The 17,129-nt window shown below is 51.3% G+C and overlaps 1 protein-coding gene across 3 annotated transcripts in view; it reads left to right on the forward strand.

Moving 5' to 3' along the window:
- srgap3 (SLIT-ROBO Rho GTPase activating protein 3) overlaps positions 1-17,129 on the forward strand; it is an 83,694-nt gene that overhangs the window by 56,893 nt on the left and 9,672 nt on the right. Inside the window, exons 7-18 of one of the 3 annotated variants that reach the window (XM_028824960.2) lie at positions 1,426-1,647; positions 2,119-2,220; positions 3,623-3,820; positions 4,038-4,122; positions 5,725-5,752; positions 8,189-8,291; positions 10,942-11,002; positions 12,665-12,742; positions 13,160-13,294; positions 14,490-14,595; positions 15,083-15,310; positions 16,129-16,208. In XM_028824960.2, the coding sequence (XP_028680793.1) occupies positions 1,426-1,647; positions 2,119-2,220; positions 3,623-3,820; positions 4,038-4,122; positions 5,725-5,752; positions 8,189-8,291; positions 10,942-11,002; positions 12,665-12,742; positions 13,160-13,294; positions 14,490-14,595; positions 15,083-15,310; positions 16,129-16,208 (1,426 nt within the window). Of the gene's footprint in view, positions 1-1,425; positions 1,648-2,118; positions 2,221-3,622; positions 3,821-4,037; positions 4,123-5,724; positions 5,753-8,188; positions 8,292-9,585; positions 9,617-10,941; positions 11,003-12,664; positions 12,743-13,159; positions 13,295-14,489; positions 14,596-15,082; positions 15,311-16,128; positions 16,209-17,129 lie in introns of those variants that run through there. The other 2 variants (XM_028824961.2, XR_007933915.1) reach the window with 2 other exon arrangements.

Genomic DNA, 17,129 nt, shown 5'->3' on the forward strand with positions numbered 1-17,129 from the left:
GATATGTAAGTTATGAGGGAGAGACGTGAAAGTGGTGCCACAGAGGGGTCAAATGCCTCTCACAGTGGGTTCACAAAGGACACAGAGAAGCCCCTCTCCGACAAGTCTTTGTCTGGCCAGCATGGGCTTCGTCGCATTCATACAGGGAGTGAAGATCCAGTGATCCCAAGGGGCTTTGCTGCTCGAAAATGAGATTACTGTGCACTTGCAGACTCTGGGAAGCGCAGCACCGCCCCAGCATGGGGGGAGATTTGCCACTTAGGACTAATGCACTGGTCTTACAGCCCCACTCAGTTTCCCATTAACATCTAGGAGGGTTGGCGCCAGTCAGTTCATCTTTAATTTGAATCCCGTAGGCACAAGGCAGCACACAGCAATGCTGGGATTTTAGAAAACGACCAAGTCCAGTCCAAGCTCCTTCATCCGTCCATCAGCTGCCCGAAGTGACACACTGGCATCTTGGCTGGCAGAGTCTCACCTTTCCAGCATTCCAGGTTGACCTAAAGGCCTGTGTTTGGGAAGCAGCAGGAATGTGACAGGTGCAAAGGGAGAGCATGCAGACGCTGCACTGGAGGGTTCGCAGTCCAAGGTTGCCGTGCTGTCAGGACCCCCATTTCTTCACATTTCCACCCACGATGATGTTCACCCTGTTTAGCGGTTCAAATCTGCCACTAAATTGCCTGCTGGAGAGTTTGAAGAGCTGGGCCTGGTGAGTGTGACATTTGTACGACCCATGGACCCCCAGAGGTCTACTGCTGGCTGCCATGCCTGAAGAGCACATTGTCGTGGTCCTTTTGTGATACTCCATTTGAACCTGCGCCACTTGATTGTCTGTTGATGCTAATCCCTGTGTAAATGGCGCCGTTTGTGTTTGAGTGGCACGCTTGTAGCAGCTCTCTCAGCTTGTACTCAGTTAAGAGCGCTATATAAGATAAATGGACTGGGCTTGACATGCCAGGAGGGGGCATTCGTGAGCAGGTCAGTCAAAGGGGCCTTGCTGTCTGGGCCACTCGTCTGCTGGAGCTCTTGCCAGTTCTGATCCTTTAAGCCCCCAGGCAGAGCCCACATGTCATTTCCACAGTCAGGAATGGCCAGTGGTGCTCCTGGGTGTCAGCTTGGGGGTGTCCACGGTTGATTCTCATTTCCATGCTAGCCTTTGTCCATCTGTATATCCCACAATTACCAGTCCTGCCTGCTGGGCCTTTTTTAATGTAGGGGCTTAATGACGCCTAAGTCACTGGCTGTTTGGTTTGTGAAGTGCCTTTTCAGTCAAACAGATGAGACTGGCATACAAAGCAGCACACCATCAGCACTGGCGGAGTAGGGGGAAATGGGTCACCTAGTGATGAGTGGTGGGCTGCTCTGCTTACGACGTTGTGTTCATTTCATCCACAAACTAACTTTATGTTTTCCTTTAATTTCTAGTGCTTTGATCTGGGGTACCATGCCAGCCTTGCCAGGACATTCAGGACTTACTTATCAGCAGAGTACAATTTGGAGACCTCGCGGCACGAGGGCCTGGACATCATTGAGAATGCTGTGGACAATCTGGATGCCCGCAGTGACAAACACAAGGTCATGGACATGCACAATCAGGTCTTCTGTCCACCAATGAGGTTTGAGTATCAGCCTCATATGGGAGACGAGGTAATGAAAACCATTTGAATTGTCCATCCATCCATGCAGTTGTTGAAGCCCCCCTTTCCATTGCAGAGTGAGGGAATCCTTCTTGGGCAGTGGTGGTTGTGAGGTACTAATGAGCCGTGGATGGTATGGTGAGATGCACACACACACACACACACACACCACCCCCCATGTTGGGAGACACTCACTTACTTCTATAGGCACTGCCCACAGTAGGACCTGCTGACTCTCACACAGACACACACACACGTGCGCCCTGAGCCAGGGCACACTCACTCACTCACTTCCATGCACCCACCGCTGGTCACCTCAGCAGTCTATGCAGCTGTAGTGCCAGTCAGTCAGTCAGAGTTAGCTGTGAGTGGACCCAGCTTCTTTATAATTTTGTGAACCTGTGTGCTTTAGTTTGGTTCTTCACGCCATGTCCGCCCGTCTGCTCACTAACGATGTTGTTCTTGTCCTTTTCTTTGGCAGGTCTGCCAGGTGAGTGCCCAGCAGCCAGTTCAGACTGAACTTCTCATGAGATACCATCAGCTGCAGTCCCGACTGGCCACCCTGAAAATAGAGAACGAGGAGGTAAAGTGCTCAGCGGACTCATTACTTTGATTTGTGCTCTTGTGGTGGGCACCTTAAGAGGGAAGGTTGGTTTGATGCCTCCCACAGGGACCCTGGGCTGGGAACTCCCAAGTGTTGTGTCCAAAGGGGCCAGCAGATGAAGAGGCAAAAGAAAGCCAGCAAGCTGAATCATCTGCACAGGAAACACTCACCCCTGAACCTTCTTGTCACTTAATGCAGAGCTCAAAGTAAAGCACTGGGACGCCATCTTCAAAAGTCCCAGCAGTCACAGCATCAGACACGGCGCCAGCCACAGGCGCCACTGCTAACTTGTGAATCCTCCGGCAGGCCGGTGCGTCGCTGTTTTTGAGTGAATTATGTGAGTGGGATAGAGGGAGCCACTGACAGGGACCGCAATGGAAGGGGGCAGAGTCGCTAGCTGATGTGGACCTGCAGGGGGCGCCCTGCGCCACGGCCTCACACACAGATCCCTTCTTACCGCCGTCAGGTGGACACTCACAGACCAGCAGTGTCCACCTCGCCACACTGAAAGTAAACTAAGACACCTTGAATCACGAGTTCACAAGGGGCCGTTACTCATACACAACATGACTGCCGTCGTGTGCGACGTTACGAAAACACAGGCACAACCCAAATTGTCACTGTGCTCACCTGTCGATTTCATAAATTTGGACAATATGTGAAGGGCCTGTGGCGTCCACCTCTGTCTCATTTTGGCGTTTTGTGGTCATTCAATCCCAAGTGCTGTTTGCCGGGAGGCACTACCCGCATTTTTGATATTTTCTGATCAGTCATATCACCCCCCACCCACCTCCCGTTTCGTGCCATTATGGTGCCCGGGTTAGCTCTAAACATCCACAAGGTGCTTTAGACCAGGAGGTGACGGCACAAAAGATGGCCAAAGCAGATGGAGAGTCGAGAAGGCACCAGAAGTCAAAATGAAGTCCTCGTCATGCCCACCCAGGCCCTCTCCTCCCAGCTCTCAGCTTCACCTGACCTGTCTTCTGGAGGGCCTTCTGGGGTCTGAAAAGAGCAAAGGAGATCCTGGGGTCATCATGGCAAAGGTGCTTCCACTGGACACAAGTGACAGGGCCAGCGAACCTGCCAGACATTTGTCCATAACACTAGGTGGCAAAGACCAAGACATATTAGACCTAATGGCATGGTGGACATTGGGCATGCCACCTATAGTGCCCCAGGAGTCACCCTACTGTACACAACATTAGGAGACACTGCTCTATCGACGGTGGCCCCCTGGAAGCACTGCCCGTGGCACCTGGGGACTCACTGTTGGAGTTGTGGCCCCCTCCTATTCCATGTGACAGTAGCTCCTAATCTTGAGATTCTCGTGACAAATGGGAAGAATGTGGGGATGTTCACAGAGGGGCGTCTGTCTTTACAGGTGCGGAAGACCCTGGATGCCACGATGCAAACACTACAGGACATGCTGACCGTGGAAGACTTTGATGTCTCGGACGCCTTCCAGCACAGCCGCTCCACCGAATCGGTCAAGTCTGCTGCGTCAGAGACGTACATGAGCAAGCTGAACATCGCCAAGAGGAGGGCCAACCAGCAGGAAACGGAGATGTTCTACTTCACGGTAAGTGGTGCAGTCATGAGTGTGCACCTGTGTGTGTCCGTGAGCTGGACGACGGCCAGCACGAGAGACGAAAGTCACATGGGGCGGCTGGCGTCACACACACCCCCAGGGAGCTGCTGGGTGCTCAGGTGACAATTAAGAGCTAAAGATGACGGGCTCCTCAGAGCCAAACCCCCTGTGTCCTTCTTGATGCGACGCTCTTCTTTTCTCCTTTCAGAAATTTAAAGAGTTCCTCAATGGCAGTAACCTCATCACCAAACTGCAGGCTAAGCACGACCTGCTAAAGCAGGCCCTAGGAGAAGGTGAGTTGTGGGAAACCCTGGGCAAATGCTAGTGGGCGGCGGCATTTTAAAAGAGGACAAAGGGAGGTGGTGGCGCCAACAGTTTGCTGTGCTACTAATATGGCCAATAAACCTGGACGTGAAGCCGTAATGCGAAAGACGCACCGAATGCTGCACATCTTCAAGGGGAAGTGACTCGTGGCTGACGTGCTCTTTCATATTAATGTCTGGCACATCTGAAGACCACCAAGCAGCACAAAGTCACAGAGCAGGCCATCCAGCAGCTGGTGGAATCGCATGTGATAATTTATGAGCAACAGCGGCATGGCAGTGCAGCTGAGCCAACAGCACCAACGGTGGACCCCGCTGATGAAGATGTGACACCAGATGGCCGATGGTCTCATCGGGGCAACCGGAAAATGGACCCTCAGATATTTGTGAGCCAAATAAATCGGATGCGACTGAAGCTGGCAGACTAAGGTAACGTGGCAGGATGGGGCTTTGGTACAGCGGCACAGGTTCACGGGACAAAAGTTTGACAAAAACTGAGCTCTTATGAAAGAGGATGAGCACAAAAGAGACGCTCGATGAAGACTGGCTGGCGCCCCTTTGAGGCCCATGCCATGTAGCGTAATGTGACGGCACCTCCCGCTGTGCCTAAACACTTCTGGAAGGCGAGGTGGGACGCGCTGATTAGGCAAAGCAGCGACTGGCAGAGGTCTGATGATCAAGCAGTTAGGAAGGTGTGAACTCACCTGGGCAGCAAGAAAAACAAAGGCGAGGACACGACCAGTCATAAGAGTCAGGAACGACCATCACTGAGAAAAAGCAAACGCAGCAATCATACGAGAAGAAAACATGGAAAATGATTCATATTACAGTAATAAGTGGCACACAAAGGGTTAGTGCTAACAATAAATACAAAAATATTACATTATGACACAGGAGTGTGACTAATAATAAATAACATTTACTACAGTACCACAAAACTAGTAATAATGATACCAAATACAGTTCTTAAAATTACTGTATTAATACAAAAAGGATTATTAATAAGTAAGGTTATAGAAATGCTTGTACTAAAATAAAGAAGTAAATAAATAGAAGAATGAAAATGAAGCACTGTACTAAAATAAAAACGATCTTTAGACGGGATTATTAATAAACCCTAATCAAAGTCAAAACACAATTATTATTATTATTATTATTATTATTCATGACAGAAATAGCATTACAGTTGTTTTACTAACACCAACTGCTCCACTGACGTTTGCATCAAATGACACAAAGAAATACAAAGAACGGCGAGTCCGATGGCAAACAGAAAGTAGCGCCAATGAGCAGGCCAGCAGGCAGGCAGCAGAGCCCCCCATGTGCTCAGACAGTGAGCTGCGGGGGTCCTGTTGGCACACTTTGACTGTGAAGCTGCGCCAGCCATGCTCGCTGAAAGGCACTATATAAGAGCCAGTTGAAGATGCCGAGTGCCTCAGTTGGGCTCATGTGGAAGTTCAGTCGGTGCCTTCTTGGCACTTCAGATTGCCATCCTGTGAGACATCTCTGTTGTTTCTTAAAGGGCATTCAGTGGCGCAGGACGTGCTAACAGCATCTCTCTTTGTCTTGTAGGAGAAAGAGCAGAATGTGGAACGACGAGGTAAGTCTGCCGAGTGTTGGCGTCGCCCACTGCCCGCTCACTTTGTATTTGGACCAAGTGGGCCCTCACTTGCTGAGTAATGTGGTGTCTTCTTTTTATTTCATTTTGATTTTTGGTCCTGTGTGTTGCACGGCCCCCTCAGAGTATTTCAAGTTGTGGTTTGCTGAAGGTTGCCATTCTCTGCGTGTCCTGTAGGGGGTGGCCATTCCTTTGATGTTTGTTATGAAGGACCTTGAATGGTACAGACCCTCGGAGAGGCACATTAAATGACAGGGTCCCATGGAGATCTGAGACTGGCCACCCTGCCAGCTGCTGTCTCATGAAAGTAAGAGCAGACATATTCAGTTGGAGGACCTCTGACTTCCAGGGGCGGGTGAAACCTTCAAGCCTTCACTCCCTCCCCCATCGGTATTGGCTTTCCTGTCTTTGTGACTCAGTGGATCTTGTGATTGAGTTGAGTGGTGTGAGGGGGCGCTCTTGAGCCGTGTCGTTACTGAAAGAAAGGAGCAGGAGATGAAAACGTAAACCACGGGCGGCTCAGACTCAATGAGCCAATCTCGTTGTCGGAATACTCACAAAACCAATCCTTGAAATCCTAGGCCGACTGGAAGCACTTTCACTAATGCACGCAAAGTGTGATTTAAATATCCACAAACCAGGACGCCAATGTGAGCCCAAAGAAAAGAGTCACAGATCACAAAGGGTTAAACCAACGGACCAAAGCCCGGCAACGGGTCAGAAACGAGAACAGAAGGGTCCGGGCCAATGAGATCCTTTCCTTAAAACAAACGCTAAACTTTGGACCGTATTGCTTTAGGAGAATTCGGTAAAGGTGGATGTGAATGTGGTGACAGCTTGTGGTTAGCAGAGTCCCTCGGGTGACATGAGCAAGTGCCCACTATTGAAGGTGGCAGCGACAGCCTCTCTCCTTGTTGTTCAGATTTCATTCATTGTGATTCTCACTCGGCCCTCTCTAGCGGGGCTCCCGACGCTGCTGGCATTTGTTTGCTTCAACACAAGTCCCTTCAGTCGAGCGCAGCACACCGCACCGCACCTCCATCTTCACGTGAAACGCCATCGACTGTTAAAAAGTCTCACAGAGGTCTAATAAATACATCAGAAAAATCACCAAATAAAGTGACAAATGAATCTAAAGTGACAGTGGGAGTCCAAAAACTGACACATGCCACAAAATCCAGAAACCACCTGGGTGCGGACAATCACCTGCCTTTGTGCACCCCTCTTGAGGTCGCCGTCCCCACTAGTAGGCGCTTGACTCATTCTGAACGTGCCCCCCTTAGCCTTGTTTGGGGGTTCGACGTCACATGTCTTATTTCTATGCTGTTTTGTGTTTGCTTGTCCAGATTTGACTTGTCATTCATTTTTATCGCTCATTTTCTTGGGTTTTGTGCAGCCATTTTTTTAGTACAATGGCGGCCGAATTGTGACGTGATGCCACCTCTTAGTCTGTATAGAGGATGGTGGTGGGCTGCTCGTTTGGGATTCTTAGCGTGCGTAAGTGGAGACACGATCGCTTGCGCGGTTTGGGTGGGAGTTTTGGCTCTCCCGATTGACTTTGCTTTGACCCTCGCCCGTCTCGTGCTCATCTCCTGCTTCTTTTGGTTCTCCTCCAAACTCCGCCTTCCTTCTGGTTGTTGCTGGTGGACCACCCATTTCTTCAGCACAAAGATGGCTCCTTTAACGTTTTCAGGCATCCATCATGTTGTGCATATTGAAGGTAGGGGTGAGTAAAGGAAGAGGCCCACTTGCTCTGTGGAGAGTTGGGGTCAGCGATGCACCATTTGGCCTTCTCTGTTGATCCTGAGTGCCCAGTTATGTCATGCACTGGCGCCACCAGGGTGTGGCTAACCTCATTGGTGATTACCCACTGACTGCCCATTTGGCTTTGGCTTTCTGTTGAATACGTTTGCAAAAGCAAACCTCAGCAGCAGGACGGAGTTCTGGAGGGCAGCCACCAGGGCAGATGCGCTGGCTGGTGGCCTCTCCGTGTCCCTCTGTAGGACATGAGGTTGGCTTTTTGCTGCAGTCTGGTCAGAGGATTGTGACTGGACATTTGGGCGAGGACAGGCACTCGTGGATGGAGGACTGGAGTGCCAGCGTGCTGCTCGTATGCATGAGTGGGGTATCTGGGCAGCTCATGGGTCCTCTGTGCATCTGTTTGGCCGTCTTTGGGCCCCCTGATGGACGCCGTGTTGGCCGCTGCCTCACACATTTACTCATCTTAGTGCAGGTGTGGTGGGAGTGTAGAGGAGCGAGGGGCCACATTAAACCCAACATTTGGGGGAGCCGCTCATTGCTCAGATTTGAACTTCTTACTCCGTGGGTGGTCCTTTCATGCAGGTGGACGCTGCCATCCCTTTGTGTCACCTTCCTGTTGTGTGCCGCCTATGCTGACCTTTCTTCCATTTTTCCCAGGCCTCCTACTCTTCCTCCTAAGCCACAGAAAATGAGGAAGCCTAGGCCTCGATCGGTCTATAATCATAAACTGTTTAACGGCAATATGGAAACCTTCATCAAGGTACTCGTGACCGTGTGCTCGAGGGGCCTGGTGGCTCGGTGCACTGGCGGCTTCTCCGCACTGTGGGGGCTTCAAGAAATGCCACTAAAATGGCCGAAAACACATGGACTTTGGCACTCGAGCTCAATGCAAGTGTTGCCTTCTCTGTCACACTTTATAGTGCCTTCCCATCAGATTCTCTGGGACTGCGGGCCACACTGCCACTCCTCTGCCATGCTGGATTTCAATTTCTGTTGGCACCTGCCATCCCAACTGTTTTATTTAATTCTGGAAGAACCTGAAGTGCAAATGTGGCTCAAATGCCAGCCTTCCTCTCACCAAGGGGTGGCACAGGGGTGGGCACTGCTGGGTTTGCCAGCTCAGTGGAGTTTGATCCTGATGCCTTTGTATTCTGTGCGTTGGATGGACTGGGTTTGCCCTGCTCTTGTCTGGCATTCCATCCAGGGTGGGCTCCTGTCACCTGGTATTGAGGTAGGCAGGCTCAGAGAGTGGGCATAAATGGCTGCTGTGCCTCTCCTGGGCTCCGTTCCATTCACTTTATAGCGCCCTTCACTGATTGTTGGACTAACAGTAAACGACTTAAGCCATCAGACATTCAAACACAACCCATCCACGTCCATCCAGGTCCTCAGCCCCCTCGTTTCCATTCTCTAGATGTGGCGCAGTTGAGCCCGTGTCTGTTGGTGTGCAGGCCGGCATGTTTTATTATTACTTTATGAGACCCTTTGTCTATGAGTGGGACACACACACACCCCACGTGGACAATGACTGGGCAGGAGCTTTGATCGATGAGGCAGCAGCGCTAACCACTGTGCCTCCTAACACATGCACATTCCCTCCGCCGTGTACCCTCACCCTCTCAGACCCACCTAACCCAGCAGTCATGTGATGTGTTGGGGGTCACCAGCCTGCTGACGACTCACAGGGCAGCCACAGACATGCCACCCAGAGCAGTTTTTGGAATTGGCTCTCCATGCTCTGTGCGTGACTGAATGTCCACCTCCAGCGTCTGGTAGACGGCCCCTGGTTCAAGCTACCACTTGGCCAAGCTGCACTTGACTTGTAAGAAATGACATCCGACAGGCAGAGCTGGCAGCACCCGCCTTGACCTCCCTCACTGATCAGCCCCTGGAGCCCCGAAGGCGTCGGGGCCTTCGGCTGTAGGCCTTTCAGAACTAAGCCGCCATTGCACTTGCCCCGTGGCCTCTCCCATGGATGTTGTGTATGCTGCTTTAACTTTCTCCATTCTTGCTTCCTGTCTTCTGTCTTCCTGCTGTGCCGCTTTCTTTCCCAGAGGACGAAGGAATGCTCGTGCCCGAATTCAGGTACTTACCTTTAGTATCAGTGTTTGGGCACTTCAGCCCACAGGGTCAGTAACCAGGCCATGTGCCAGGGTTGAGTTCAGGGGCATGAGGGACTTGATGAAGGGAGACCCGAGGGGCTCCACTGATGAGCCGCATAGCAGGAGGGCCTTGACTGTACTGGCACCTTCAATGGGCACGAGGGTTCAGGTTGGGGAAGGTAATGCGAAGAAAATGTGAAGATAGATAGTTACACCCCCAAAACCCACAACACCACAGCTGAACCATCACTTTCAATCCAGAAGACCCTTAAAGTAACAAAACACCTTCTCCACGGGCTACGCACCACTGCCGTACAATTGGCACAAGTGGGGGTGTGCCACCTAACTGCATGGGCCTGGCAGAGGTGGACACACCTGTCAAAGGTGCAGCTCAGAGGGACCCCAACAGGGCCAAATGGGACTACAGCCTCTCGCTGGTCTGCCATTGTCCTGGCACTTCCTCTGTCCCCTACATTACATTACAGCAGATGGATAGACAAGGAGATCTGAAAGGCACTATATAAAAGATAGATAGACAAGTGTGACCCCTAAGGAGCCTCCAGCACAACACACTGTGGTGGTCTCCGAAGTACAGGGGGCTCTAAATAAGTCCATGCCATACTGATATACTGTACAAACCGTGACATTACCCACCTTAAGCCACCCACTGCCTCCTGTGCTGGCTGACTGCGGCCCACCTTGACTTGCACTCATTTTTGATAAATTCATTAGCAGGTGTGGTGCCGCCCGCCATGGCAGGACGGTTCCTTTGGGTGAAGCTTGTAGCTGTGAGTGCCACGTGACGTGTAAGCAGAGGGGTGCCCGCTGGAGTCGGAGGGGCTCCTTTCTGTGTTTTTCTTATGTGGCCTCCATCAGACAAAATATCTGCCACACCATCTCATTTTGTAGCCCACCTGACTTTCAATCAATGGTTTCCAAACCCTCAACCCAGCCAGCCGGCCCGTCACCACTGTCATCTCCACATTCAGCCGCCCAGTTAGATGACGTCCGCGTACTCGCGTGTGGCACTCCTGTTCAGGCACATGTTGGTTTTCAGAGGCCCCGGACAAGGTGGCCACCGCTGTGAACGTGCCAGTGCAGAGCAGTGTGACGTGCCGAGTGGCTCGGTGAATGTGTCCTTCTGCAGATCTCTCTGCTGCCGTCCGGCTTTGTTCTCGCAGAAGCTTCAGGCCGCTAAGCCGAGTATTTGATCTGCCATCCATGCTTTTGCCTTCCTGCATTTCTTCAAGTTCTCTTTTGAACTTCCTGTCCTCTCCACTCAAATGTCCAACTCTTATCTTTTTGAAGGACTCTGGCCAAGCCATACCTCTCGTGGTGGAAAGCTGCATCAGATACATCAACCTGTATGGTAAGTAGACACGGACATCAAAATCCCAATGCTGTTTAGTCCAGCTGAGGATTATGGGGGGCCAGAACCTAACCTAGCAGCACCAACCACAGGGTGGGACCCAGCAGTCTGTCAAAGGGCCAGTTTGGAGGCTGAACATCATGTTATTGCAACATGCTTAAGTATCCTGTGTACCCCTTGAACAGCTGGGGTGGGGGGCTTCACTGAGGGGATGGAATCATGACAGGAAGCGTCTGCAGCAGATAGTAGAAGATGCTCGGGATACACAGAAGATGATGCTCGGAAGTCGCAGTTCAGGTCACCGCATTTAGGTGGGCAAAGGGTTGGCAGGGGGTTGTGGGCAGAGGAACCTTCTCAGAATTAGGTGATGTAGTCACAAGTGGTGTCCATCAGGGGTCATTGCCAGAGCCACTGCTCTTCTTAATACAGACATGTGATCTGATAAGAACAAAAACGGCACGTTTGTCAACTCTGACGATAACACAAAACTAAAAGTCCACCTGATTACTGTAGAAGGACCGGGGAGGGCTGGTGGACCGGTCACTGTCGAGCCCCGATGAGAGGGCTAATGTCATGTCTGCAGTGCAAGTCCTCTTCTGCCATATTGCTCACTCACTGGTGAGGCCTCATCTGGTGGGCTGCGCACATTACAGTAAAGACACTGCAGCTGGACAGAAAGTCCCTGTGGGGTGATCAGGAATGAGACCAGCACCGTGGAGAGCAACCAGGCTGATTCAGGACCACGGAGAGCCCCCGAGGAGATGAACCAAGACAGACACGAAGAGGTTCAAAATGACAACGATAAACGGGATGTATGGTGGACAGGGACACGGCCTCCAACTTGTCACCAGTAATCCTGGACAAATGTGAAGAAGGACCACAGACACAGGGGATAAGTAGCATGCTGGGGACCTTCAGAATGTCATTTGGGAGAGATTAGATGAATACAGCTGGTGGGGCTGAATTGGCAGTTCTTGCCTAAATGGCTTTTATGTTCCAAAATGGCAAACACACATTTAGGACTCGCTGGCACTCAGCACAGAGCCACACCGAACATGCGAGCTGCACACGGGCAACATGTGGGCACAAGTCAGACCTGTGAGGCAGCAGCACTGTGCCACTCTGCCACCCTAGTCAATGCATGTGGTTTGGTGAGCCTGGCAGACAGGGTGGCCTTGTGGTTGAGACCCTGGGGTTCACCAGGAGGTGGCAGGCTCAGTCCTCCGCTGGGACTCCTGTCATGAGCCACCGTTTCTGTTCTGGGAACGGTCGCCTGTAGTCAGTCTGGATTTGTAAGGCAGTGTGGCCAAAGATTCAAGGACAAGTCTGTCAAAAATTGGTTTGGGTGGGCCGGCTAGTTCAGCATGGACACATACAGACCAAAGAACCAGACCCCCACAAATGTCCAGGACCTGTGTGAGTGTCGAGTCAGGAGCCCAGTGCTTCACAAAGTGTATTTCTACATTGGCGATGTCTCCACAAGTGTCACCTCCATACCGATGATCACTGCTGGGTCTGACCTCGGTCCAAGCATTTCAATACCCCCCTCTGCCAGCTGGGCACAAGTGCGGTAAGGCCATGGCCCACTGAAAACAGAAAGTGCCGTTAAAGTTTGTCTTTTGTTTGCCATTGGAATCTCTGATTCTTCTTCTCTCTCCTCAGGTCTTCAACAGCAGGGCATTTTCAGAGTTCCTGGGTCTCAAGTCGAAGTCAACGACATTAAAAATTCATTTGAGAGAGGTGGGTACTGCAGCCTTACGGTGGTAAGCAGAGAGATGAAGAGAGTCATACTGGGGGGCACTTTATAAATCATCCATAAAGTGTATAAACAGATGTGAAAGGCACTATACAGCAGATGGATAGATATTCATTAATGTGGAAGGCAGCACTTTGTAGAAGAGAATGGATGGTGCTATGTAACTGATACCTGCTGTGTGCCATGTTGACTGCTGCCTCGCCTCTCCTCTTCCTCCTGACATTCTGGCGCAGGCCCTGTCTGTGTATTCACGTCCGTCTGTCCATCTGTGTGTGTCCTGCTGTCCCGTCTGTAAACGCGGCCACCTCAGATGTTTGTGACTGGACACCTGAAGTGTGTGCATGGAATGAACATGTAGACAAACTCTCTGATTCTGCTGGTGTTTCCTTCTTTTGTCACAGGTGAAGACCCACTGACCGATGACCAGAGTGACCATGACATTAATTCTGTGGCTGGGGTCTTGAAGCTTTACTTCAGGGGACTAGAAAATCCACTTTTTCCTAAGGAGAAATTCCTGGATTTCATTTCCACCATCAGTAAGCTGACCTTCGTGACGCCGATGCCCAGCCTCCTCCTGTTGTCCCCGCCATTGTCACACTTGTTAGTCCCACGTTTACTCTTTGGCAGGACATTTAAATGTTTAACATTCCTCCTGAATCACAAGATAGCTAGAAGGATGTGAAAAGCCTTGAACAGTCCATAGATGGGAAAGGCACTAGATAATAAAGACAGGTACATAGACAGACGGGGTGGGGGGGGGCTGTATAACTGATTGATAGATGTAAAAGGCACTATATGAGACAGACAGATAGATGGTGTGACCAGCAGGGGGCGACTCAAAGCCCAGACACGGCTGCTCAGACTTAGACTCGGGTTCAAATGAGCTAGAAGAGTCCCCCTTCCAATACACAATCAACAGCACGGCTCCTTTTCTGCTCTTTCTCTTCCTCCCAGGTGAGCTTCGTCTTCTTCCTCTCCTGGCTCCCTTTACCTGCCCTGGCAGTATTTCTGGTGCACCCATAATGCACCTCTGGGTCGGCCAAAACTGCCATTAAACAAGGGAGGCTTCTCTGTTAGCAGCGCCCTCTGGTGGCTATGCTTCAGAACTACACTTGACATGCAGTACTGCTGGTGTGCAAACCAGAGCCATGCCAGAGGGGCAGTGCCAGCTGTCACACTAGGAGAACAACTGTTCTTGGCGGGCAGCCTCCCTCCCTTCCTCTGTCCGTCCATTAAATCCTCCTCCCGACTGAGAAAGGGAAACGGAGCCATCGTAGCCGGGGTGCCATCCTCCCAATGACAAATGTGAAAGGCCCTATTAAGTGACAGGTGGATACTTATATATTAAAGGCGCTATATAAACGGTGGCTGCACTGTCCTGTTACCCGGTCCACTGAGCTCTTGTTAGAGGACTCTAGTGGTGATGGGCAAAACTGCTACCCTGTGCCAGCACGTTGGCCTTTCAAGTTGCCCATGAAGGTCCTCTTAAAACATGGAGGATGTGCCAGGATGTTCTTCCTGAATTAATCCTGTGAAGTGCACTGAAACACTGATGTGGGACTGCCTTCAATCTTGAATTTGCAGAGCCTGTGTGACAGGGTCCATGGACCCCCAGATGAAACCCATGACATCCACAGGGTGGGGAGGGAAGGCGCACTCTACTTGGTGCCAGCCTACCAGGTGGTAACAAGAAGCACAACGTTCTTTCTTTTTTGTTTTTGTCCCCTCCAGAGCTTGAATCGCCCGCCGAGCGAGTGCACCACGTCCAGCAGATGATCGTCACTCTTCCTCGAAGTGTCATCATCGTGATGCGCTATCTGTTCGCCTTCCTCAACCAGTAAGTGGCTGCTGCGCTTGTGTGAACGTGTCTGCCATTCTTGTTTGGACTTGATGGCAACACTCTGGACATTCTGCTCATTTGGTCAGCAGGCTCCGGGGCTCTTCTTGAGTTTTCAGCTCCAGCCCAGTTCATGGAGAATGCATGGAGGCTGAAGTATTGTTGAAGCCCACCTGTCCTTTTGAATGCCTGGTTTATTTTCAAGCTTTCCAAGGTAGTGGTCCCGTGTTAAGTTTGCCATGCTGAAGTGATGGTTCCCGTTCTCTTGGTCCATCGTCAGTCCCCTCGGTCTCCACTTGACGCTTGCAGACCTTTCTCATTTGTGTTGTTTTGCCCCACCGCCCCCACTGTGGGGGCACTCAGGAGGTAGAACATGTCAGGCTGAAGGCATTTGGCATCCTCATTTTGTGGACAGCCGCAGTGCAGGCCTGAAGCTTCTCTAATCGCGTGAACCTCGGTGCTCACTCTTCATGTTTCTCCCTTGCAGTTTATCACAGTACAGTGATGAAAATATGATGGATCCTTACAACCTGGCAATTTGCTTTGGCCCCACATTGATGCCAATACCGGATGGCCAGGACCCTGTAGCCTGCCAGGCTCACGTCAACGAGGTCATAAAGACGATCATCATCCATCATGAGAGTATCTTCCCCAGCCACCGAGAGCTAGATGGGCCCGTGTACGAGAAGTGCATGACCGGAGGAGAGGAATACTGGTAAGTGTTGGACTGACCATATACTGGGCATGAAGAGGGGCACAACTTACATCTGTGAACAGAGAGCTACTGTGTGTAAGGCACTATAAGATGGATGAACAGATAGAATGACAGAAGGGTATGTAAGACACCGTGTTTGTGGAGTGAGGTGGGGGTCCCTGTCCGTGCAGCTAAGCCGGGTCTCCTCTCCTTTCTGAGGTGATCTGCATGTCCTTCTGGGGACATTCAAGAGGCCTGACAGTGCAACAGAACCTTGGCCAAGAGCCAGCTGGTGCCACTTTGGACCCAGCTGAGGAGATTCTGACGTGTAGTTGGACAGACGTGGGGGCACCTGGGGAGGTTTGTATTTTTATGATTTCCCTAGAAAGTGCTGGAAGCCCTGACCAGGAGAGAAGGTGTGATCAGGGGGCAGGAGACTGCCCACTATTCACTTAGGTGGCAGTCGCCGAGGCTTATTATCCCCATCAGTGACGGGCACTGCTCATCGTAAATCTTGAGGAGCGGCGGAGGCCTTACGGCTGACTTCAGTGTGTGCGGAGCCCCATCTTCAGCACACACTCGTTACAAAGTCACGTCCTTCACCAACACAAAGACAACAGCGGCAGGCTGGAAGTTAGAGCTTGGGTTGGGGGCCCTTCGATTCAAGGCCCCTCTTCATACTGGGGCTCACATTGGCAGTGATCGTTGTGGAGGCTTTGAAGCGCATGCCTTTTTTGGAGTATGCCAGTGAGACCCCCGGCTCTGAGGGCCCTTGAGCGCCGTGTCTGAAATGTGCCCGCGTCTCAGTCATCAAGTTAACTCCTTTGTTTTCACCCCAGTGACAGTCCTCATAGTGAACCTGGCACAATCGATGAAGTGGACCATGACAATGGGACGGAGCCGCACACCAGTGATGACGGTGAGTTGGGCCCACCGCCGCCTCATATGCTCGCTTTCTTTCATTTTATTTCACACTTCTGTCTCCTACCGTTTGTCCTCCTCATCTGGCAGTGACTCGGATTCCAGACGAGCCGCGTGAATAGAAAGTCTGGACGTGAAATCCAAGCGTCGACAATCTCAGACAGACCGCAGAGTCCGCCTCGAGGGATCGAAAATGGGGTTGGCCAATGTGCTGGAGGGTCCGTGGAGGGTCTGTAGTTAGGTGAAGTTCAGTTTTGTTTTTAAAGACGAGCCTGATGGAGAATTCGGATGTCTGTAAGACTGCTGGCTGCTTCATGCCCAGGGCATTGCCAGCGAGTCATTATAATGTGCAGACGGTGAGGCTGCGAGGCCATGTTAGTGCAACGTCGGGCCTGTGGATGTGTGACAGGCTTAGGTCCCCTCATTCAAGTCCACATCACTCGAGGTGGGTTTTACTTGCACATCCATGATGATCACGTGGCTCGCTGGGCACAGTTTCAACTCGAGGTTTGGTTCAAGTTGGCACCATCCCTGTGTCTCCGGGCAGTATACCAGGCGCAGGCCAGTGCCACACACAACTCCGCTTCTGGTTCAGTGAGTGCCATCAGAAACTGCGGTCAGACGAGTAGAGGAGGGCAATGTCCAAAATGCATAAGCTAAGTGCCCGCTCTCAAGATAAACTGATGCATAACTGAAGTGGCACGGAAGAGGCGTGTCCCTAATTCTCTGCAGCTTTTTGGGGACATGTGCACAATGGTGAAGTTTTAAAACATGTCACCCTATTCAAGACCGCTGCCTCACTGAAAACTGAATCTCCCAGACACATTTTCTTGAAGATAAAGCCTGCCAAATTTCCACAGTGGGCAGGCAGGCAGGCAGACATGGCATTGCCCACATGCCCTTTTCACATCATGTCATG

This window comes from Erpetoichthys calabaricus, chromosome 18 (genome assembly GCF_900747795.2).
Source record: "Erpetoichthys calabaricus chromosome 18, fErpCal1.3, whole genome shotgun sequence".
NCBI lineage: Eukaryota > Metazoa > Chordata > Cladistia > Polypteriformes > Polypteridae > Erpetoichthys > Erpetoichthys calabaricus.